Source organism: Myiozetetes cayanensis, unplaced genomic scaffold (genome assembly GCF_022539395.1).
Source record: "Myiozetetes cayanensis isolate MyiCay16 unplaced genomic scaffold, myiCay2020 scf6-25, whole genome shotgun sequence".
Lineage (NCBI taxonomy): Eukaryota > Metazoa > Chordata > Aves > Passeriformes > Tyrannidae > Myiozetetes > Myiozetetes cayanensis.
The window spans coordinates 48,752,526-48,776,384 of NW_026087853.1; the positions used below are offsets into that span (position 1 = coordinate 48,752,526).

The 23,859-nt window shown below is 39.7% G+C and overlaps 1 protein-coding gene across 2 annotated transcripts in view; it reads left to right on the forward strand.

Moving 5' to 3' along the window:
- The first annotated feature begins 3,115 nt into the window (after positions 1-3,115).
- The window catches only part of ABCC8 (ATP binding cassette subfamily C member 8), a 78,418-nt gene continuing 57,674 nt past the window's right edge, over positions 3,116-23,859 (forward strand). For both annotated transcript variants that reach the window (XR_007631533.1, XM_050336351.1), the window contains exons 1-7: positions 3,116-3,368; positions 4,746-4,887; positions 7,518-7,639; positions 12,486-12,652; positions 14,431-14,673; positions 15,523-15,711; positions 22,385-22,549. Coding sequence is in view for 1 of the 2 variants with exons in the window: in XM_050336351.1 (XP_050192308.1) it covers positions 3,173-3,368; positions 4,746-4,887; positions 7,518-7,639; positions 12,486-12,652; positions 14,431-14,673; positions 15,523-15,711; positions 22,385-22,549 (1,224 nt within the window). In the remaining variant the exon portion in view is untranslated. The remainder of the gene's footprint in view (positions 3,369-4,745; positions 4,888-7,517; positions 7,640-12,485; positions 12,653-14,430; positions 14,674-15,522; positions 15,712-22,384; positions 22,550-23,859) is intronic.

Genomic DNA, 23,859 nt, shown 5'->3' on the forward strand with positions numbered 1-23,859 from the left:
GTTTTTTTTGTATCTGTGTTTCTAAATGCAAACACAAGCCAAAAGCTGCAAAGTGATGCACAGTAGCAAAATATGATTTTTAGGGAGGGACCACTCCTCCTACCTCAGCATTAATGAGAAAGAGAAGTCAGTGCAAAGCAGGTGAAAAAGAGGAGCAAGAAACAAATGACAGAGGTAGAAAATAAAAATGAAAGCTTCCACGTAAATGAAAATCTGTTGAAAACAACTATCAGGTTTCAAATTCTGAAGTGTCAGTGCTTCACTACAAAACCAAAACTTGTCTGCATCCTGTAGACAAAGTCAAATTCCAAGGCAAGCATAAAAAGAGATTTTTCCTTAAATTAATTTCCTTGAGTGAATAATATTGCCCTTGTCTCTTTGGAAATCAGTTTTAAATAATCAGAATGCTTCCAAAATATTTCCAGTCACCTACTGAATATGCTAGTGGTTGCCAGAATCTAACTTGATGCCTTGATTTCTAACAGATATGATGAAATAATGGAGAAGGAAGCTTTTTATGATATAGAAATAGTCAGAAAAGAGAGAGGGAAACAAGATCTAAAGGGACTTCTGTGAAAAATTAGGTTGCATTGCAACATGCAGATGAACATGGTCTGTCTACCTGTTGTTTTCGTGTTTTCTTTGCCTTTTCTGCATTTTGAGAAGTGATTCTGCTCTCACAAAGCTTCACAAAATCACAGCTTTGAGAAAGAAACTGTGACCTGCTCCAAAGCCTACAGGACTAGCAGAGATAGACTGGGTAAGGAGGTTCAGTCCTTTGACACCACAGGCAATCACATCTAAGCTTTACATAAACAAACTATACTTTAGCACTATTTTGTGAAGTCACAAAATAGAGTTTCACTTTTTGCGAGTGAAAAAGAAATTGTCATTTGCTGCTCTAGTAAGGAAAATCAGTATTTGTCCACATTTGGCACCCAATTTCATTATTACAGCAGGGACAAAATTGGAGCATTGTTACTGGAAGTGTGATTTATTTCACGTTTGTGTGTGTATGCATGTGTCAGTTATTGCTATGAATGCTCAGCTTACCATTTTCAGTTTACCAACTGTTTTGATTTCTCTTAGTCTGGGTTTTTTTCAGTATTTCATTAAGTAATTAGTTGTAATCTGAAACACTTCCGCATTTAATCCATCACTTTTCTGTTCAGGTTGCCAACTCATTTCTGACTCAGCTTTAGCTCTGTGATGGGTGCAGATCTGTCCTAGGACCTGGACTGAGACCATTAATTTTAAACCTCCATGGTAACTAGGTAATCCAGGCTGCATTTGAAAACCATTGAAAAGATAAATTTCAAATTCAAAACTATGGAGTTGCCTGATGTTTTGTTGTTTGAGATACATATTTTAAAAAATGTTGTGTTTGACAACTTGTAGTAAAGCAAGATGGCATGTTCAGAGAACATGCAGATATTGGGAGGTGAGCTCAGTTCTTGTACTGCTTTGGAGATACTGGGCAAACTTAAATTTCTGTGTTTACTTCTGTGGCCACAGTGAAGGTGGTGATGATTCCTCTCCCAAATTTTTACCATGATTTCAGTCTCTAGAGTGTAAACTGTCAAGAGTTCTTTGTTGCTCTTTGTTCTTCTGTAGCACAGAGCCCTTGTGTCACTTGGGGCCTCAGGAAATAGTAAAATATAAATTAATCTAAAATTATCTGTATGCAAACTGCTCATACTGTTTATTAAACAAGTATTAGGATAACAGAGATGAGCTTAACCAGAAGTTCAGATGAATGCTGGAGTCTGTCCAAAACTTAAAAATGATTGTAGTCTTTTCAGTGTGAGTATGACTTTCACATTGAGAATACACAGGATTTGGCTTGAGGTCTGTCTTTTGATTTTTATTCTTAACTGCACTGCTGTAGTTCCAAAAGACCATATATAGGAAATAATATGATGCATCCATAGAATTGCTTTTTCTGTGATCTTGTCCAACAGCAAGATCAATAAAAGCAGCATGACAAACGTAATTTTCAGGTCTATTAGTGGAGCTGTCTATCCTAGAAATTGAATGTGCTCTATTACGTTGAAAGAAGAACAAAGAAATTTTTTATTTATGGGGACATTTCCCTTAGAGGCATTTAGCCAACTTGTAGCTTTCATATTTTGAAGAGTGAAGCCTTGATATGTGGGCATTATTTGTATGCATTTCTGTTTGTAGGAAGTGGCAAATACTCAGCAAAGCAATGGAAAAATGTGACTAGGAATGAAAGGAGCTCCAAGAGAAAGGATTTGGTTATGAATCTTATTGTTCAGTACTTCATGGCTACACACCAGAGATATTTGAATCTCAGGTTTGGACCCACGTTGTGCTGGGAAGTGCAGGCTTCTGATGCATGTCACGTTTTACTTTCCAGTATTATCCCCCAGCAGAGGGGTATTTGGTTAGAGCTTTTTGTCAGCTTTAGCTAGGCTGAGCCTAACTTCTACTCAAGTAAAAAAGGTTTGAAAAGTTTGATTTATAGATTACTTTGAGGTACATAAATATGCATAGGGAGTGACATGAGACCCACTCAAATTAATGGTCTGATTTCCACAGATTGTGGCAGTCTTGGTGGAGGAAAGAAAAAGTTAGGCTTGAGCACGTTAGGGGTAAAAAAAGGTAAGTAAGGAATGAACATAACAGCTGTTTAGGATATGATGTAGAAGCCTCCTTTGAGGAGAGGGTATGGCTGAATACACGACTTAATCTAATAATATCTTCATCATAGCGGAGAAAAAGCACGAAGCTGACAAGGCTGAAAGAATACACTTCCTGTAGTCTATAGTTCCTCCGTCATCACTAATTTAGTGGGCTATTTTTTTTTATATTCTGTCATATTAACGATTCATGAAACAATACTGAGAGAGACCTGAAACACGGGGTTTGGCGCTCTGGACTACCCAGGGCTGCCACGGGGCGTTCGCACCGTGCCGGGGAAGGGATGCCGCGGCTCCCCCCATGCCGGGCGCTCCCCCCGCTGCCGCCGCTCGGGGCTTTTCCCGAGCCCCTCGGGGCGGGCGGGGGCGGTGCCGGGGCGGGCTGGGCTGGGCTGGCTGCCGGGGGCGGAGCGGGGAGCGGATCGCGGTGCCCGGGCCGGGCCGGGCCGGTGCCGCTCCCGGCAGGTGCGGGCAGAGCCTCGGCCGCGCACCCGCGCCGGCCCCGCCTGATGTGCGCCGGGGCGGAGGCGGCGCCGGGCTGCGCGCAGGGTCCCGCCATGGCCCTGGCGTTCTGCGGCGACGAGGGCAACTCCACCGCCTACAACGTGGACCACGGCGTGCTCAACAACGGCTGCTTCGTGGACGCGCTCAACGTGGTGCCGCACGTCTTCCTGCTCTTCATCACCTTCCCCATCCTCTTCATCGGTGGGTGCCTGCGGGTCTCCCTTGCCCTGTCCGCCTGTGCCTTGCCTTCTGCCGCCCCCGCTTCCTTCTGCCCCCTCGCCCCCGGTGTTGCCTCGCCGTGTTCCCCCGCCGGGCTTTGGCTCGCTGCGGGTTTCCCTCCCCGCAGCTGCCGCCTTTCCCCCCGCCTGCCTGGTCTCCCCTGACCGGGTGTTTCCCGGCCTAGCCCTGCCCTCTGTGCCATGCGGGGATGCTGAAGGCTGCGGAGGGTATTATAGGACGCGGTGCGAGCTGCGGGATGCTCCGGCGGCCACCTCTCCCGGCGCTGCCCCCGCACCGCTCGCTCTCCGCCCCGGCAGCGATGTCCATCTCCGCCTGCCGGGGCTCTCCGCGGCAGGACAGTCCGCGGGGCTCCCGCAAGTGAAACCCACTTGCGCCGGCAGCGGAGAGATGGGTGATGCTGGAGGAGACCGCAGGATTTACCTGCCGGTATTGACGAGCAGCGCGGGAAGCAGAAATAAATGTCCTATTAACCCCCGGAAAACCTGGCGAGTTAAGTCCTACGTTATCAAATAATGCTTCCTGTAGTAACTGCAGAGCTGCAGCCTCCGGGCAGCCCTCTTGGCCAGGACCCGCAACGAGGAGGGTTGCCCGGCGGCTGCGACTCCTGCGGTACCTGCGGTGCGTGATTCGGTGTCACAAGCCCGGGGGTGCCGGTAGGTGGCCCGGTGGTTCAGCACACGCGGCTCTCACTGCTCCCGGTCCCGTTGTCCTCAGCCTGGGCCGGCCTGAAGGGCCCCGGCACGGGCTGCGGGGTTTAACACTCGCTGCTGGGGATCATAAAAAGTCTGGTGCGGAAATAACAGCCAGCGGGACTGTTAAAACGGGGTCAGCTGAAGAGCTGCTGAGGGTCCTCTGTGTTTGTCTGGAATTTCTCAGTATTGTTAATTTTTAACTAGATCAAGAGAATGAGTTGCTTTACACCTTAACTTGTGCCCTTTTTTTTTTTTTTTTTAACTTTTTAAAAGAATTGAAGAAAAAACAAGTAATGTATTTATTCTAGTGTTTGGCATATTTGTCAAGATGTTAATTTGCCGTTTCTTTAAACTGTGAATATATTTGGAAAATGTTTAGTGCAACATAATTACTTGTTGGTAAGTTGCTAAAAGTATAGGAATTTAAGGCTGGGTCCTGTCTGCATTGTTGATATTATTCCATATGAAGTGGAGTAAACACGGTTCTGAAAATATTCAAATGCATGTGCTTATAACAACACAGCTCTGTCGATGTTGGTACACTAGATTGTTACATGTATGTTTCAGTTTGGGGTTTTTTTATGCAGGAGCTTTGTGTGTCGCCCTTGTGGTTAAGTAAGCTCTTTGATTCTCTTTTCTCATTTAGGATGGGGAAGTCAGAGTTCCAAAGTACATATACATCATAGCACATGGCTTCATTTTCCTGGCCACAATTTACGCTGGATACTGACTTTTATCCTCTTGTTTGTGCTGGTGTGTGAAATTGCAGAGGGCATAGTGTCTGATGGGTAAGTGTATGTCTGCTTTCTCCTGGTAGAACTGAGCAGTTTAAAGGTTTCAGGGTAGATATTTTCTCCCTGTCTAAAATCTCATCTAGACCATATTCCTTGTGGTTATAAACATACAATCTGTTTTCTTAGTGATTAACCTATCGACCTTGTATATCAGAAATTCCACAGACCTTGCCAAGTGATGTGCAGAGGCAAAACTGACCTTAATCATTTTTAGTTCAGCTTAATGACACTATCTTTCCAAATAGTAATCGTAGATAAATCCTAATGATTCAAGCAGATGGTGACATTTTCGTGATATGTTTTATGTCCAAGGACCCAGTCCCACAGTCCTTACTCAGGAGGAACTCCCATGTGCACAGCAGGTCATACCAATCCTCCCCAAGCCGAGTTCTGTTCATCCTAATAAAAGTAGCGAATTTACTGGGCCTTATCGCACACCCCACAGAGCTTCTTCTGATGTTTTTGCAGTACATCTGATCTGTTACCTGGAGCAGAGCATCTCATATTATGTGAGCATGATCCATCATCTGTTATTCAGCTTAGGATGTCTTTAAACAGAAATGTGTGGGGAAAAATTATTCCAAGTGAAACAAGTGACACAGGAGTCTGATTTTTTATCCAAAAACTTAGTGATGTATAACAATGAATATGATCATCTTCTTCTGAAGAGAGGTATGAATTTCGTAACAATTATGAATTTGCAACCAAAAGGATGATGAAGTCAAAGCTCCTCATTAAATAGAACAAACCTCTCTGATTAGCCATCTATATAACAAGTATCCATCAAGAAGTGTGAAATGCATTGCAGTCTTCTGCTGTAGAAGCTGATATCATTATTATTATAACTTCTCTTAAACATATATAAATAGGATGTTTCTCAGTGCCAGTTTTTTTAAAGAGGAATTTTTCTTATGCTTATTCAGTGATCAGGGTGTGGGATGCTCAGAGCAGAATCTCCTGCTTTGTGTTTTCTCTTTTATGTGGCTCTTTAGCAATCCTTCTCATTATGTTTATTTGCTAGTTAACTTGACTCAGAACACTGCTGTTAAGTAATAGGTGTCACCTGATGAGAATCAAAGCTCCAAGCTCTACTGGGGGAGTGCCAACCCACAGTTGTGCCTCCCCAAGTGCTCAGCAGACTAGCGAGTGCTCCAGTGCATAAAAGCAAGTTTTGAGACTCATCAGCTTTCTAAGACCAAAATGGATCATTTTGGTAAGTCCTCTTGACAGCAACTGAGTGCTGAAGGCTTTGGCATCTCAGCAATAGAAGCAGCCTATTGGAGATATGGTTATATAGGGGAATTCCAGCAACTGTGAAATAAACAGATTTAAAAAGCCTCCCACTGCAGTGTTACCTACTGAAGCTTAGGCTGTTTGAAGAAATCTGTTCCTGTTGCCTTTTTTTTTCTCTTGCTGAGAATTCAGCCCTGATGTACAAAACCTGGCATTGAGGACTGCAGAGTCTGAAGAATCCTTTCTTATTTTGCTGTATACACATACAAGCTCACTGTCAGCAAGAGGAATTCAGTGTTCATGACACAGGCTGTCAGCATGGCTCCAGCCAGCTCTGTAGAGTTCACCCCAATTTCCATGTGAGGGAGGACTTTCCTTTTCTTTCCTACAGTACAGATACAGGAAAGGGTCCTCTTGAGACATTTGGGGTGTTCTGCTCTAAGACATGTGATGTCCTGCGATGATCTCCCATTTCCCTGACAGCACAGCCCTTTTTGTCTCTCCAAACTGCACAAAAGTAGCTTTTGCTCCAGCGAGAAGAAATTATTAGCCTATTTTCCATGGTTCAGAGGGCAAGGTGTGAATTTCCCTGAATGTTTGTGTCCTGAAGTTTTTCTCTTGGTGCTGCTTCTCCTGAAGCTGGTTGGGAGACAGGATATTCTAACTTTTGACAGCACAGGGCACTTAATTCCTGTTGTAAAAAAATGAAAAGGGGAGGAAGAGAAGATGACAAGGCCAAGGAGGTGGAAACATATTTCTATCCAACTGTGCATAGCATTGCCCAGCAATTCCCATATTCCCAAAGGGCTGTGGTTGGTAGGACCCCCTTTGCAGCTGCCTGAAGCAAAGTGTCAGGAGAGTTTTTCTTTATAGGTCAAAATGTAAGGGTGTATGATTCTCCTGCAGGTTTTGTTTGTTGGCAGTCACTGAATACAGGCCTGACTGCAATTCCTGTGCTGTGGTGCTGTTCCTTTTCCCAGACTGAAAAAAAATGAAACATTTCCACAAAATGTTTCGATAGAAAATCTTGAACTGTGCTGTCAGTTCTTCTTATTTGCATACTTTGATGGACAGCTCCCAAACTAGTTTAGCTTAAATTAACTTCTCTCATTTTGGAGCTGAGCTGCTTATCCTAATTTAAACAGTGTTCCAATTGATTTCAGTAGGAAATAGGAGTACACACCTTTCATCTTCATCACAGGGGAGGAATTTGAAGTCCAACTATGTGATTTAGGAGCATAAATTCAATTAAAACTTGGAGGGTTCTGCATCCATAGCTCATTGCAGAAAAATCCTATGTCAGAGCTGGGTACAAGACACAGTTCATAAACTGAAAGGGAAACATTTGAATAGCTACGAGGGTTTGACTTTAACACTTCTTTCTTTTGAAGGGTCTCGGAATCACGCCATTTACACCTGTACATGCCAGCTGGGATGGCATTTTTGGCAGCCATCACATCAGTTGTCTATTACCATAATATCGAGACATCCAATTTCCCGAAGCTGTTAATCGGTACGTCTCACAACTGACCAGAAGTGTGATTGCGGTGCTGTGTGTCTGCTCTTCCTGAGACAGGTCATTGCAGTCTCAGTGCTGGCTTGTATGAATAAAGCTACAGCAATATATATGTTGAAACTGTTCATTATTTTCAATGCTTTTAACTTCTAACAGTATTCTTTATAGTGTTCTTGGGGATCCAGTGAGCCAAAGGCTTCTCTAGGAAAAACTGGATTTGTGGGAAAAGTGGCATGGCAAATTCTTAGCTTTAAAAGCTATCCAAGTTCCCTGCATGCCAGCATATTGTGTTTAAGAATGATATAAGAGTGAAGCACAGTCTTTATGTGTGTAGTCTGTTGAAATATGCAAGGAGTTAAGGAATGATATCCCTGGCTTTCAGCATTACACACTGGATATATTACTTTGCCTGCTTGTTCTTGCTTAGTGTTCCTAAAACTCCCTTTGAAAACTGCATTAAGAGCTTTTGAATGGAAAATGAGAACTACCTAGTATACTAAATATTTTTTTTCAAGGTTGTAAATAAACTGTAGCTATAGAAAATCCATTACTGCTGACAGTCATATATGCTGTCTTCTGTTTAAGTAGACTGCAGGCTGTGGACATGTGCACGTTTAGTCATCTTGTTACCTGTTATTTCTCTGGTGGTCCTGGCTCATCAAATTTTGTTTGAGTCAGTTTTCTATATTAATAGATCCTGCTGAACATTTGTCTTGTGCTATTGTAGCTCTTTGTATCAAAGTTTTGTTCTAGTTTTTGTCAGGTGGGAAAAAGTCAGTAATAACTGGATTTGAGAAAGCTTTAAATATTGAAGATTTTTTTATACTGCATGTTGGGGTGAGCATCCTCCTCTGCAGAAGGAGCCTATAACTCTTGTAAAAAAAAATCCTCTCCAAAGACTTAGATTTCTATCCAGGCTTAGCAACCTATGTCTTCTTATTTGGGACTGCTTTTAATAAATCAACAGTCTATTTAATGCCTTCTAGTACGACTAGATGTTATGTCTCAGGGAAGTATTGCCAGCCTGTTACAGTTGCCTGTGGGTTAAATAATTTAGTGCCATTACCACATTGCGGCTGTCAAGTCTTGGAGAAGGGTAGCACAAAGTTACAGCTGATAGTTGATTACCCATTTTGCATAACTCCTGCTCTGTAGAGATCTCTCTTTTATGATAATTTTTTTTCAGCATATAGAGTGCCGATGCTGATTAAGCTCTGGATGATACTTGAATAGTAAGCAGTTGTACCAATGAATACCAACATTTAAATATTATGGATGAATTGTAATTTTGCAAGAATTTCCAAGGAATAGACTCTTTCAGAAAATCTGATCTTAATAGGTCATAGGCAAAAAAGAAAATCAGACTATCACACTCTTTCCCACTTAGTTGGTTTGATTTGAATTTTAATTCAAAGTCTTCAAAAGCTGATGACCTTTGATTTATTTTATTTTTTCTCTTGTTTTCCTTTCTTTGTCCGATGTTTCTGAGGGAACCTAGGACAGATTTTTCTGGAAGTCTCCATCCTTTGTTCATAACTGCACAACTAAGAGGACTGTCATCTTTAAATGTTAATTGCAAGTACTCTGTATTACCATGTGGGATGAGGCAATTATCACAAATTAGCCCAGTATGAGGTAGTTAAATTACAGCTATACTGAGCTATCAACCCACTAGAGTGCAGTGTGACCATGAAGCAGCTTCCTTTTAGAGCCTCATTTTATGGGGTAAATGGAAACCACGAGGCAAAGCTACAGTTGGTGATAAACTTTTTACTGAGTGTATGAAAAAGAGGGTTCTTTGTCACTAAAATGTTATAGAAGAGATTTACATGGACAAACAGAGTAAAGTAAATGACCTGATGTGGCATCTTGCTGCTTCTGACTATCAGTAATTTCCACCAAACTGCAGGGCATCATCTGCCTCAGCTGCAGGATGTTCACAGCTGCAAGCTGTTGGTAGCTGCATAAAGCAAAGGCTGACAGAGCCTTATCCAAAATTCACTAAACCCAGCAGGGAAACTCTCACTGATGCGGTGCAGTAGACCCTTAAAGGTCCGTTCATTAACTCTGAACAGGGTGACATTTTCCAACCCTGTGAAACTTTGCAAAGTTTTCTTTTTAAAAGAAAAATTTCACTCAGTGCCTTAAAGAAACCAAGCCCATTTGTAGCTCTTCATAAACAAACCAGAGGCAGATAGATACCGTGACAGACCTGGGGATTAGCGTGTTCCCTTGGGGTGTGCAAGACGAGGACTCAAAGTTCCTTTGCTGATCCTGCCTTTGAGCTTATCCAAGACATTTGGCTATTTCAAAGTAGTCATTCTCATTATTTCTTATCAAAAAAAGCTGAAAAGGTTTGGAATATTTACTATCTGAAGATAATGGTGGATTCCAGGGTTGCAGTTGAGTTTCTCGACTCTTGGAACACTTCGATCTGATCCAAATACGTTTTTGTGTGTATGTTTTTGAGCCGTAACTATATTTCAACAAATGTAATTGTTCTCATGCAATGCTGTTTACCAGGGGACTTTCATAATAATGCTAATTTTGATGCATAACATCTGTACAGTTTAGCAGGACACATTTTAGAATATTTTCTTGCTGAATTGGAAAATCTGATATCTTTCTCAACATTCAAAATATGTAATTAAATGGTAGCGTCTGATTCCATTGTTTAAGTTAGTTTCTTTGTTTTATAGATAAATAAACCTCAGAAATTAACAGTAGGAGAAAGTTATAAAATAACAATAGGACTTCGAGTTTTTAATCTAAAATGGATAGTAGTGTGGGAACGCGTGAGTTTTTTGTTTTAAGAAAATTGTCCTTTTTTTTAACCAATCTTAATTGTACAATGCCTTACCACTGCTAGACAGTAATCTATTTTTCTAATTTAAAATTCTTGTACCTTTACATTGTAGATATTTCCCTTGGAATTAGTTTATTCTTTTAAAGGAATATCATATAAAAATAATGCTTATTGCTTAGCATGCAAAATTTCTTTCCAAACAAACATGGGTTAATTAATAAATCCCATCCAGTTATGTGTGTGCGTTTTTAGATTGGGGTTAATTCAATAAAAGTGTAGGAGGCTTTGCTTAATTTTCAGAGGTCTGGCCCAGGTGTTGCAGGGTGAGATATCTTACATGGCTTAAAAAAAAGTGAAGTCATTTAGGCATCTAAAATAGACCTAAAGCAATCCAGTAAATCCATGCATGCCTCTGTGATCTCATCACTAGGCAGTTCAGACTCGGTGGAAGTTGTTGGAGATAATTTCTAGAAACTCTCAGCCAATATGCAGTCACCAGCCAGAATATAACAACATCACCTGTGTAGTTATGGCTTAAAAGAAAGAGCCATAACTATGTTTTCCAAGGAGCCTGATCCTGAGGGGCCTGGGAACATTTGCTGGATTAGATGATATGCACTTGTGTAATCAGACATTGCAAATAGGAAGGAATAGTGCCTCAAAGGAAGGAAGCAACCTGAAACAGGATGAGAAGATTAAATTTTATGCAGTATAAGTTGGGAAGATGGTAGGAAGCCTCACATAAGAAAGCTAAAGTTTTATAAGAGACATTTGGTAAGTATATCTCTTAAATCCTCTCTGCAACTGCATCAGTCACTAAAGTACAGTGCCCAAATACCTGCTTTCTTCTTACAAACTGGCCTGTTAATTTTAGAGGAAGATAGACTCTTGGCAAATTTCCTAATGCCCAGTATTCCTGTACTGTTTCATTCACTGTCCCCATTTAAAGGAGAGGTTTTAACTTGATTTCTGTAGAAGCAGGATTGGCAGTCCCAAATCCCATATGGATTCTCCGTGTTGAGTTTAGCTTTGCTTGGAAAGGGTATCCCCACAGTAACTCTCCAGAGGGCTTTCTGGGGTGCCTCAGGGTAGCTGGAACACCACGGATTCTTTGAAATTTGTGCTAGTTCCTGAGAATATCCTTGTTTAAGCTAGACTTAGAGTTGCTAATGCTTTGGTTGAAGACTTTCTCTGGTGTTTCGGCAAAAGTTGGAAAGCACATCCAAGCTTTACTTGGCAGCCAGAGAACATTGCATCTGTTGCACCGTGGCAGATACATCAGCAATGAAAGTAGAATAACGTAACCCTGGAAGGCATTTCCTTAAGAATGGGGAACAGAAGCTGGCTTCTGGTGTGATGAATAGTTTGCTGAGTGTTTCTAAACCACCAGGGCTTATTGCAGGGATTATTTATCTGTGACTGGTGGTAGCATGAGCACTTCTAGACAGTAAATTCAATATAACTAAAAAATATAAGTTGTATTCTATGAATGCCAGAATATCTCTTCCTTGATGTGACTGTTTTATCTACATTGTAAATTATGTGGAATATATGGAATATATGGAATAGTGCGGGAGGTGTTTGGGCAAAATATTTTATTATCTGTCCCTGCATACATCCCAGAGATTGGCAGAGAATCTTTCCTCAAGACAAATTCATGGCAGTCTTGTAGCATTAACCAAATCTGAAGAGCATCATTCACAGACACCTTCACTGGTGGAACAATGCCCTCCCTTAAACTCATCATGTGGACACATGTTTGCAGCAGATGGAAATTTCCTTCTGCAGGCTTCACTTTGCGAAACTTTTCAAATATCACTAAATCTAATAGAAAAGGCATTTAGAACTAATATCATCTTAATATTTTAATGTTTGTGGAATTGAATCAGGCTTCTGTTTTGACATGAGAAAGGCTTCTCTCTGGTTTTATATATTCTGTTGCCTTCTTTCTGAATGAATATTTTATAAGGCTATTGTATATTTTTGCAACTGTGGAGCTGATTAAGTTGTTTTGTTTTGTTTTGTTTTTCTCTACAGCATTGCTGTTCTATTGGACTTTAGCTTTTATAACTAAAACCATCAAATTTGTAAAGTTCTGTGATAATGGAGTTGGATTTTCTCAGCTTCGATTTTGCCTCACAGGACTTCTGGTTGTTCTGTATGGAATGCTACTAGCTGTAGAAATCAATGTCATCAGGGTGAGGGTAAGTTACTGTCATAAAAGTCTCCTCCTGTGGTTTTTATTGGTTTGGGTTTTGGATTATTGTTTTTTCTTCCTTTTATTATTCTCTTTTCTGGGTACTTATGGTAAAGTGTGTTTCTAAAGGAGAGAGGAAAATCCAGTTAGGAATAGAAATCAATTTGAGAATCAAAGGTTAATCCAATTTTATTGGGCCAGATAAATACATAATTTCAAAAAATGCCAGGCACTGTTGTAGTTAAATTAAGGTCAAACTCTTCTGTTCAAGTTTGTTCTAAATTCTTAAATTATTCTGTTTCAGTTATGACAAACAAGTATTTCTGATGCAAGTGAAGACCAGTAGAAAGGAATTGTCTGCTCTGTCAGAATATCTTAGACACAAAAATAACATTTCTCATTTGCAGGAGACAATCACAAAAGTGATTTTTTGGGCAACTGAGGTTTCCTCCCAACTGTATTTTTTTTTTTTTTTATCCCTCTGTGGTATCTGCAGTCATAATTTAAACTGAGAGATGATTTTGGAGATGGCTGGATAGATAAATGCCAAAGTTTCCTTGACCTGGAACTCACATAACTGTGAGCACAAATTAAATTTAGAAGGGGAAGAAATATTTCCATGTAAATTTTCTTGCTGGTTTCCTCATGTGATTTCTTTCCGGTAATGCATTCAGCTATGTGAGTTGTACCTGTCCTGTATTTGTTCTTTTGTGAATGTGTGTATATTAATTTGGTAACTCTGGGACAAAAAATATGTCTAAAAGCAGCCTTTGTAGTAACATTTTTAAAACGAAGAGGAATAAAAAGCTCAGTGCTGGACATTCAGTATTTATATAATAAATGAAAACCAGGGATTGACCTGTGGGAAAAGTGAAATCTAAATGTGACATCAGAGAGACTTGCCTATAAACCTCTTCATAATAGAACTGTATCATTAAATGAGATTTAATCTCTGTGAAATTAGGGGTCACAAAGAAGAATAAAAAATGGTCACTGCCTATTGTCACCTTTTTTTGTTTGTGTTTTATTCATTTGGTTTTAATTATTAAAGGATTGAATAAACTAGTTAACAGTATGAATTTATTTTTTACGGCCTATTCTGTGGCTTGTTGCAGCAGCTGCTGAAGAAAGGCTTTGGGATGCATGGAGAGTTGGCCACTGCTGAGGAAGGGGCAGAAAAAAAGAAAATAAAAGTAGAGGATGAGGTCTCTATGCTAGCAGAAACAGCAGACGTTGGCCTCTTTTTTTTTTTTTCTCTCCTGCCTTCTGCAGTCTTCTTCTAGAAGAACAAAGATTGACTTGTTTGACTTTGAATCCCAACTGTACCTTCTCCCTTCTTTCAGCTGTTCTCATTGTTCTAGGTGGCCTTTCCCAACCCCATCACCATTTTTGCTAGCATCTGTGAATTATTTCTCCAACTATGGTTGGAGCATATCCAGAAATCCTACTAAGGTTAAAAGGATTTTAATCATGAGTAGAGATTGAATGAAATATGTGATTGAGTATCCTTCAGAAAGGAAAGGGATGTTTTTAAGAGGCTTGACTTTTCATTCCCAAGAATGAGTGAAGTCTGAAAAAGGTTTATCTTAACAACAGGAAGTCACCAACTGTCTGCCCTTGTTCTTTCTCTATTTAGGTCAATGTAAACATTTTTTACTGCCATATGCGCTCTCAGAAGTCTCAAGACTTATTCACTGATTATCTGCAATGTCCTTATCTATTCTTTGTGCACTTTTATTTTCTATGCATTTAGTGTGATCCTGTTGGTATTTTTCTGAATTTCAGAGGTATGTATTCTTCAAAACTCCTAAAGAAGTTAAACCTCCTGAGGATCTCCAGGACCTTGGTGTTCGATTCCTGCAGCCATTTGTGAATCTGTTATCCAAAGGAACATACTGGTGGATGAATACATTCATCAAGACTGCCCATAAAAAGCCGATAGACTTGAAAACCATAGGCAAGCTTCCCATTGCTATGAGAGCTCTGACCAATTACATTCGTCTTAATGAGGCCTTTGAAGCACAGAAGGTGTGCAAAGCATGGAATTATGTCTCTCTGCTTACTCAGTGCTTGCATTTTTGATTACTTTTTATGGAATAAGCATGATATTCTATCAGGAACCATGATGCAAATCAAGTATCCATTAGCATAGCTTTCTGTATACAAAGAGAACACATACTCGGTGAATAATGAAATTTCTCTACCTAACCACACATGTCCAATACATTACTGGTTAAATGTGTGTAAAATGCATACAGCCTCTATTTTGATGTGGAAAATAATTATGGACTGTGTTCACTGAACACCATTTTTCTTGCTAATAAGACCCTGGAAACATTCAGTTACAGAGTCTGTATTAATGAAGCCTTGCAGGACTATTTTTTTCCATGTAAGTTCAATTACAGTTTGTTCATAGGAGAATTTGGGGCTGAAACTACCTCAGCTCAAATTAATTTTGATTCCTTGGTAGGAGAGCTGAGTGTATTCAAGATTTTAAGAGAACTCTTTTGCATCCTGTCTAAAGCAAGTGTAGGTTTCTAGTCTCTGTGTTCACCAGAATACAAAAGCTATCAGTTCCCTCCCTCTTTTTTTGTTTCTCCATCAGTAGGTCACAAACAACACACTTATTTGATCCCTATTAAGGGTTGGAAAGAAATCATGGTTCTTTCTGTGAAGGGGAGTGCAAATTAATGCTTTGTTCTGACTCTATAAAGAGAAATGAAACAATAGCTGTAGTTCCTATCCTTTTCTAGCTCAGATATTGCAAATGATTTTCAAAGAATTAAAGCAGCAATAAAAATACCAGTCGTTTACCAGATCCAAGGTTAACGTATAATGTATAACAATTCTTATTAATTTTGATTTTGTTCTGAACAGAACAAAAGATCATCATCTCCACAAGGATCCAGATCCATTTGGCGTGCTCTCTGCTGTGCATTTGGAAGACCCTTACTTCTCAGTAGCACATTCCGTATTCTGGCTGACTTGCTTGGGTTCGCCGGGCCGCTCTGCATCTCTGGGATTGTTCACAATGTTGGAAAAGGAAATAACACCATCCGCCCACAGGTACTGTCGACACGTCATAAAAACATAGGAGTCAAAAAAGCAGTGCTATGACTACGTATTGTTCGGCCTCAGTAAAGAAAGCAACTCTGCAGTGTGTTTTTGAATGCTAGAAACGACAGCATGAATGTACTGCCTGTTATTCACTTTTATACTGTGTTGGAGCAAGTCCAGCAGAGGGCAACAAAGGTGGTGAAGGGACTGGAGCATCTCTCCTACAAGGACAGGCTGAGGCAGTTGGGCCTGTTCAGCTTTAAGAGACAACTGAGAGGGGACCTCATCAATGTATATGAGTATCTGAAGGAAGGGTGTCAGGAGGATGGAGCCCAGCTCTGCTCGGTAGTGCCAAGCAATAGGACAAGAGGCAATGGGCAGAAACTGATGCACAGGAAGTTCCACCTGAGTATGAGGAAGCATTTCTTTACTGTGCAGGTGACTGAGCACTGAAACAGGTTGCCCAGAAGGGTTGTGGAGTCTTCCTCACTGGAAGTATATAAGAACCATCTGGACACAATCCTGTGCAGTGTGCTCTGGGATGATCCTACCTGAGTAGGGAGGTGGGAACAGATGATCCACTGTGGTCCCAACCTGACCCATTCTGGGTTTCTGTATGACCCATGTATCTCATCAGCCTTGCATTCTGCAAAATAACCTAATTCAAGGTAACAGTGAAGCATATCCAGAATCTCATTGATATCATGAGTATTTTATGCAGAATCACAGAATATTCTGAGTTGAAAGGGACTCACAAGGATCATCAAGCCCAGCTCTTAAGTGAATGGCCCATATAGGGATAAAACCCACAACCTTGGTGTACAGTCTTGAGAAGAGATTCAATCAAGTATGTGACTGAGTGCTTTTCAGCAAAGGAGAGTGTGTTTTTAATAGGCTTGGCTTTTTATTTCCAAAAATTAGTGATGTCTGAGGGGATTAAAGAGGGCTTTTGTCATCATAATAAAATGACAAGTAATTTAACTGTGACAAAGAATTTCCACTAGTGTCTTTGGGGAGGTTAGTTTTGAAAGATCAACTGAAACATATCTTTAAAGGATGCTATTTAAATGAATGTTCTCCAAGAAGAAGCAGATGTATTTCTTGGTTAACAAAAAATAAAAATGTAGCTCAGGAAACATCTTTTCATTATAAGTTAAGGTTACTCAGGCTGGATTTCTATGAGATAGATTATTTTATTTCTGCAGCTCACTTACAGTGTTTGATATAAGACTTTATTTCCAAAGTCTGTTGACACTAATGGAAATATAACCATTAACTCAAGTACACTTTGGATTAGGTGCACTGTAAATATTGAAATACATCAGCTACATTGCAGGAAATTTAACAAATGCTTCAGGCTAAAATTAATTGTTTGTCCATTTTGCAATCCTTATCCTAATATTTGGAACTTTAATATAGCAAGTGGGTTCAATGGAAACCAGTCAAAGCTAGAAATGAGAAAATTGAGACTATAGGGCTGTGTTGCAGCAAAGTACTGTGGAGGTTGCTGAGCTCTGCTTCTTGATAATTTGTTTGGGATATTCTTTCATCTGAAATTGTCAAATCACAACTTACAGATTATCATAGTTAATTTTCCTATAAAGGTGTCTGGTAGTGCTGCCATGAAAACAACTCAGGTCTAGTCCAGATAGGTCCCAAGCAGAGCCTCATCCAGCCTTGGCATCCTCACTCACTAGTCAAGCAGTAACCTCATCATTGTCATTTGCACTATTTTGGGATCACCTGACAGCATTATTCACTGATGATGATAGTCCAGGAGTGACACAAGGTGGTTTTTAGCTTAGCTAAAATGTCTCCAAGAGGCTTTTCCTTCTGTTTTGACCTGGTTTGTACACATTGTTTTTTCTGTTAAGAGGCTAATTACATTTATGTTTGAAAATTGCCTTTGCTGGATTAGATGAGATATCTTCCTAATGAAGGCTTTCTATTCAAACTATCTGTAAACAGACTGGGGTGTTCAGGAAAACTCCCACATGTATGCACATACCTATCCAATTTGGTCTACTTCGGAAAGAAATACACCAGCTGTACTGCTAGTAATGTATCCTTACTTGTAATGAGTCAAAAAAAAAGAGAACCTTGCTTTATTGTTTGCTCAAGAGCCTCATAGGTGTGAAAAACAAGCCTTCTGACACACTGTCTTATGAAGGCAAAGACAAGTTGGGGAAAACATTTTGTGCTTGATGTGCTGCTGAGTTTGAGGGTGTTGGAAAGAGTTGCCACACAGTGGGACAGAATCAGACAAGCAAAGCAAGTTGTGGTTACAGTGGGGGCATCTTTTACGCATCTCTTACCCATCTACATCTACGTCTAGGTGGGTAATCTAGTTTAGACCGAGGAAATGTTGTATCTTTCAAACAAAAATTCTCTTTGTGAAACCGAAGGCAAAGAAATATAAAATCTGCTCTATTCTTCAGGCCCTGTGTGACAGATATAAACCACCTTGGAGCCTGAACTCTGAGATCACATGGGTGTCACAGGCAGTATTAACTGCTTTAGTTAGTGCCGCAGTTAGTCAGAGCATGACAGCGTCTTAAATTCTGTCACGCTCTTCATGTTTATTTATAACTCCAGTATCAATATTTATGCACACCCCAGAACATTCTTATGACAGGAATTTCTCTGAGTGTTAATCATTTCACACTGAAGAAGAGACTGAAAGAATGATAACCATTATATTTTGCTGGTAGCATCTTCCACATTGCAATGCTAGGATTAACAGTACCAGTATTAGGAGTATCTGCTGACATAACACATTCAAAGGATACACCAAATTCATTATTTAAAAAGCTCTGGAAGTCATAGAGCCCAGTGCAGCAAAAAGCCCAGAACTGACATTTAAGACTGTGTGGCTCTAGGTTCTTTAGGTATTTAAGTAGTGACCTTTTGCTCAACCTTTTACTCGTTAGAGCCTACTGGCACTTATAAAAAGTAGTGTTCTCCTGAAGTTGTCAGGAAGAAGGTGGGACATTGAATGTCCCCAAAGACACTTCTGAAAATAAAACACCTAATTAATTTCATCAACTTCTCAAACAATGTTATTTGCCTTAGATGCAGAAGGTTCGGTAGATGTTCAGTGATTTCTCTGTGTTTCCTGCAGGCTGTCAAGTGTAGGTAGACAGGTATTGTAGTTTAAACACAGAAGTGCTTAGTGACTTTGTAAACCATAATGACCTGATAATGCATCTGAGACTTGGCAAACATCTTGGTGCTTTCACCACGTGTGTGTTTGTGATGTTTATGTGTATATGTTTGTCCTCCTTTTCTCTCAAGGGAGCATTAGATGAAATAATGAGAATATTCATCTCACTTTTGCTCCTTGTTTTATATAAAGTTTTGACAGGTATCAATGCTGCACCAGAATCTCATTGCTAGAAAAGCATGATTTGTCAAACTTGTTTTTGGAAAATATGGTGTTCTTTTATATACAGCAAAAAGTAGTACTGGCTGCAGTAATTAGCAGCACTAGCCAGTTGTATATGTAGGACAGCACTGAAATCATGTTGCTTCCATTGCTGCTTTTGATAGAATACAGCACAATCTCCAATATTTGTGGTTCGTGACCGATATTGCTCTGGCCTTTCTCTTTGCTGTTATGTGAATATTTTGACAATCAGGACCTCCCAGTGTCACAGGTTTGTATGTTGTTCTAACTTTGCCTTCATAAGAAGCATTTTAAAGTGTTTCATGTATTAAAGGTGTCACTTTTTCCTGTGAAATCCTGTGATCATGTATTGAAATAAAAAGAATTCCCAGTGAAGAACTGCTAAAATAATAGCAATTAACTCATCAAATATGATTTTTTTCTTGGGTTTTTTTTTCGTGTTTTTTTTTCTGCAAAACCTCCAAGTTTTTCAGTTGTATACTGTTTCTCCTTCTGTTTAGTATTTGAACATATATGTGCTGCACAGGAAACTATAGGTGGCTCTTAAAGTGGTATTTAAGTACTGGGACCTTGCAAGTAGCATGGCAGAAGACTTGGTTGTAGTTATAATTTTCCCCTGTATTTCCATATATTTTCCAAATGTGGTATATTTTCTAAAGCTTCTGGGCTAAATTTAGAGCCTTGAGTCTTCCTCCCTATTCATCGGAGTTATAGCAAGAATAAATTTACAAGGACCCTTAGATCTTGCAAGGGTCAAAGGCAAGTTGAATTGAAAAGCTGAACTTGTAAGACTGTAAATAATCCAGAAGAAAGACTCATTTTTACAGTAGTATAGACATTTGTAGTACATAATGTTGATGTAGCCTATTTGAATTACTATGGGATAAGTAATAATTTAGGACTCTAAAATGTCTTTAAGGTGCAAATAACTAAAATTGCAGTTAAATGTATCTTTGTCTGAACCTAATTGCTGACATATCCTGTAGTTGTTCAGAGTTTTGCAGTTGATACAGATTTAAAGAAATGGGTATGCCCAGTGATTACTTACATTCTATTGATTTGACTTTGGAGACTGTACACTTGAGTAACTTTCTCTGAGGTCTAATTCATTAGTGGGTTCAGTGGCCCTACAGACTGCTGAAATGGCTAATGTACATCAAGTCTGGTTGAAGTCAAAGCACCTAGCTGAATTGGAGGTATTATCACCTGACAATTTACCTTTGGAAGCAAGAAATAAATTATTGAAGTAGTTTTTATTCCCTGTTTTCAGAGCGTGAAACTCAGCACTGTTAAGTATCACTTGGAAGTTTTCCATATTCTTTTGAGTTCTTGCATGTACTTCCCTAAAGGTAGTATATGACTATCAAGATGCTTCCTTATGGAAATAAGAAACAAAGATTTACAGAAATGGAATCATAATTACTTGTCTTTCTTTGCATCCAGCCTTGGTCTGAATCTCAGTGCCTGTAGCAAATGCCACATGAGTGGGAAAAGGCAGTAAACATTAGCAATCTGCCAAAGTTTGTTTGTCTTGCATAGTAGACAAAAGTACTTTGACAGCTGCTTAGTTTGGCCAGCATCTGAGGAAGAGTTAACCGCAGTTGGAAGTGATCAGGTATTTACGGAGAATGACAGTTTCATGTCGATGAATGAGCTCCCAGGCACCTCAGCAGATGGTTAGACCATTGTGTGGACAGATCAGACTGGTTTCCTCTCACGAAAAGGAATATTGCTATGTGAGGTGGGAGACACTGTCTCAGGAAACTTGTCCTGGATGTGTTAATGTAAGCATTCACTCTTCTCATGGAGTGAAATGAGAGATTCTTTCAAACACAGTTTTGCTCATTATCTTATTTACTTGTTTGCAAAGCAAGTAATTTCTCTGCTTTAAGACCTAAAAATCACCCTATGGATGTCAAGGCTATAGATAGTGTTCCCACTACAGCACTGGCAGGAGCAATCATGAATACCAAAAGATGGAGTAAAAAGAAATGGAAAAAATACCCTAAGACTTCCGTTTCTCAAGACGACAAAGTGACCCATGGGGTCATCACAACTGAAAGGACTTCTCTTCCTTTTCTCACATTCCATGTCACCTCTACTCCTGTTTTCTCCTTTGCTCTATCTCTGGCACTGAGTGGGCACTTCTGTTGTCTGATTTGGCCCATTATGTTTTCCTGGGATGATTTTCTTATGTCAGTGATTCAGATTGGCTCAGGAAGAGATCCATTTGTCTCCCCAGCTAGTGCACAGTGAATGACAGAAGTGTGCAGTTTGGAGCAACCCAGGTACAAAGAGAAGTTTGTTCCTTTTCCAGTTGGCTCAGCCTCACCTTACAAATGAACAGCTTTAAAAACTAAATTTAGCCTCTGTATGAACTTACCATATGGGGTTTCTATGAAGTTAACTGCAAAGTGCAGATCAGATCTAATAAAATGTACAGACAGTGAGAGTTTGTGAAATATAGTTTATTAAGTGTTATAGCAGGTGTGAAAACATCAACAGCAAAGAAACTATGTAGGCAAGAAGAAATGTGCTGAGCAAGGAATACAGCAGGAGTGTAAATGGCAAGAAGGCCTCTGAAAGGTAATAGAAAGAGACCTCTTCCTAATTTTGCCTTTAATGGAAGTTTAGAACACAGAGACATTTTAGTTTCAGAAGGCTTTCAGAGGTGGGCCAACCTCTCAACTAGATGTGGCCCCAAGGGCGTTGGCTTGTTAAATATAATCTGGAATAAATGCACTGTTTTCCCATTAAGCTGTAGACATGATTCAAAATGCACTTGGCTGATCTCATGAACTTGCTTGAAGGTAATGACCAAAAATAGAAGTTCTGAATAAGATGCTGCAGGCCAAAATAATGTACATAGTTCCAGGAGTTTTTATTGACAAGTTCCGAAGATTGTTTTTAGTGTTCAGAAATCTGAGGTGTTAAAATAGTGAGAGTAATTCCTCTGAAAGAATGTTAACTATTCCTTTGTGATGATGGGCACTGCACATCTTTTAACAAATGACCATATGGAGTTACTCAGTGTCCTAGAGTTTTGGAAGGATATCAGAAATCCTATAAATGTCGTTCTGCATTTAAATGAAGCTTACTGAGTTGGCACATTATGGAACTGTTTCCTTGAATTGATAAACTGTGATGTTTCAGGCAAGGTTAGGAGCACTTTCAAAGTAATAAACTGGGATTATCTCTGCTTATTAGTTATGCAAAGCAGGTAATGAAATTACCATTACACCTGATTTCTAAATTCTTTTTTTTTTTTTTATATAGACCAAAATTCTTGGTGTCTTCTTTATTTCATCTCAAGAGTTCCTGTCCAATGCATATGTTTTGGCTGTACTTCTATTTTTTGCACTTCTATTGCAAAGGACATTTCTCCAAGCATCATACTATGTTGCTATTGAAACAGGAATCAACTTGAGAGGCGCAATACAGGTACCCAATATATTACTAATTCTCATACACTTATACATGTGTTTGTAAATAAAAACTACAATTATAATTGTTAAATTCTGAAAAGCTTCCCTCCTGAAATGCACTGAATGTAACCATTGCCATTAAAAATCGTTAGCTTAGACCTGCATTCTGTTTCTTCTGCATCTTATTTGATGATTTTATATAAACACCTATTTGTAATAACTAATGCTGTATTTCTTCTCACCTTTAAGCAAAAATTTGCTGATAGTAAAAATGAATGTAAATTTTGAAAGAGTTTTGGATGTGAACTGCACCCAACTCAAAGGCATTTTTTTGTAACATCACATCCACTGCAAATAATACAGCTTTAAAATCTGTAGTGCATGAACTTTGGACAAAAGAATAGGTCATATTCCCAATGTATAGAGTAGTTCTTATTCCATGGGCCATGTCACAAAACTTACCAGGCATTGCAGGATCTGTAATTACGGAACATGAGTAAGATTGCTAAAGTGGAGTCCGTAATCATTGTAGCATACAAAATTCAAGTTTCATGTAGCATACAAAGCTCTGTGCCTGGAAATGAGAGAATTTGGTGTAAGATTACAACATGTGATTGCCAAATGCACTGGCTGAAACCTAGCCTCTGACAGCCTGAAAGCCAGCCTTATAAGTTGTACTATTTATCCACTGAGCTACATGGATCCTGTGGGGAGTCTGTGATGGATGGATGCTTTCAATAGCAGCCTAATTGTTTAATCTCTTTTGATCTTACACTTGGAAGCACTTGTCGGCTGCCAGACTTCTGGATTCCATCCATTGGTTTTCCCTTATTACAGTGAAGTAGAAAAATCCTGAAGGAATAAAATTTGACCCAAAAGATATACAAAAAGAAAATTGCATGTTTTGTATCAAGTGGAAGAGCTGCAACTCACTGAAACCACGGCAAGTGTAAAAGGGGAATTGTCAGAAAATAGCACTAATTTTGTTGAATTAATTTTATTGAAGAAAAGCTTTGTGTTCTCTGCACTGGATGTTACACAGAGGCCCAGATAATACCAGTTGGACTATTGAAATTGGAAAATTTTTATCCATCGCTCTAAGCAGTAGATTAGTGTTAGTGGGAGTTGCTGTGCCAGTATTTTTACACACTTTTTTCTTTAAATCTTTTATCTCTCTTCCTCTCCTGAGTAAACCTGCACCTGTTCAATGTGCCCTTTATGACTTTGTGCTTTGTGATGGACATTTGATCTGAAGGCACTCACTGAATGAAGGTGCCTCCTGTCAGCTCAGTCTCATGATGGCAAAGCGTTGCTCTGCAGCCTTTT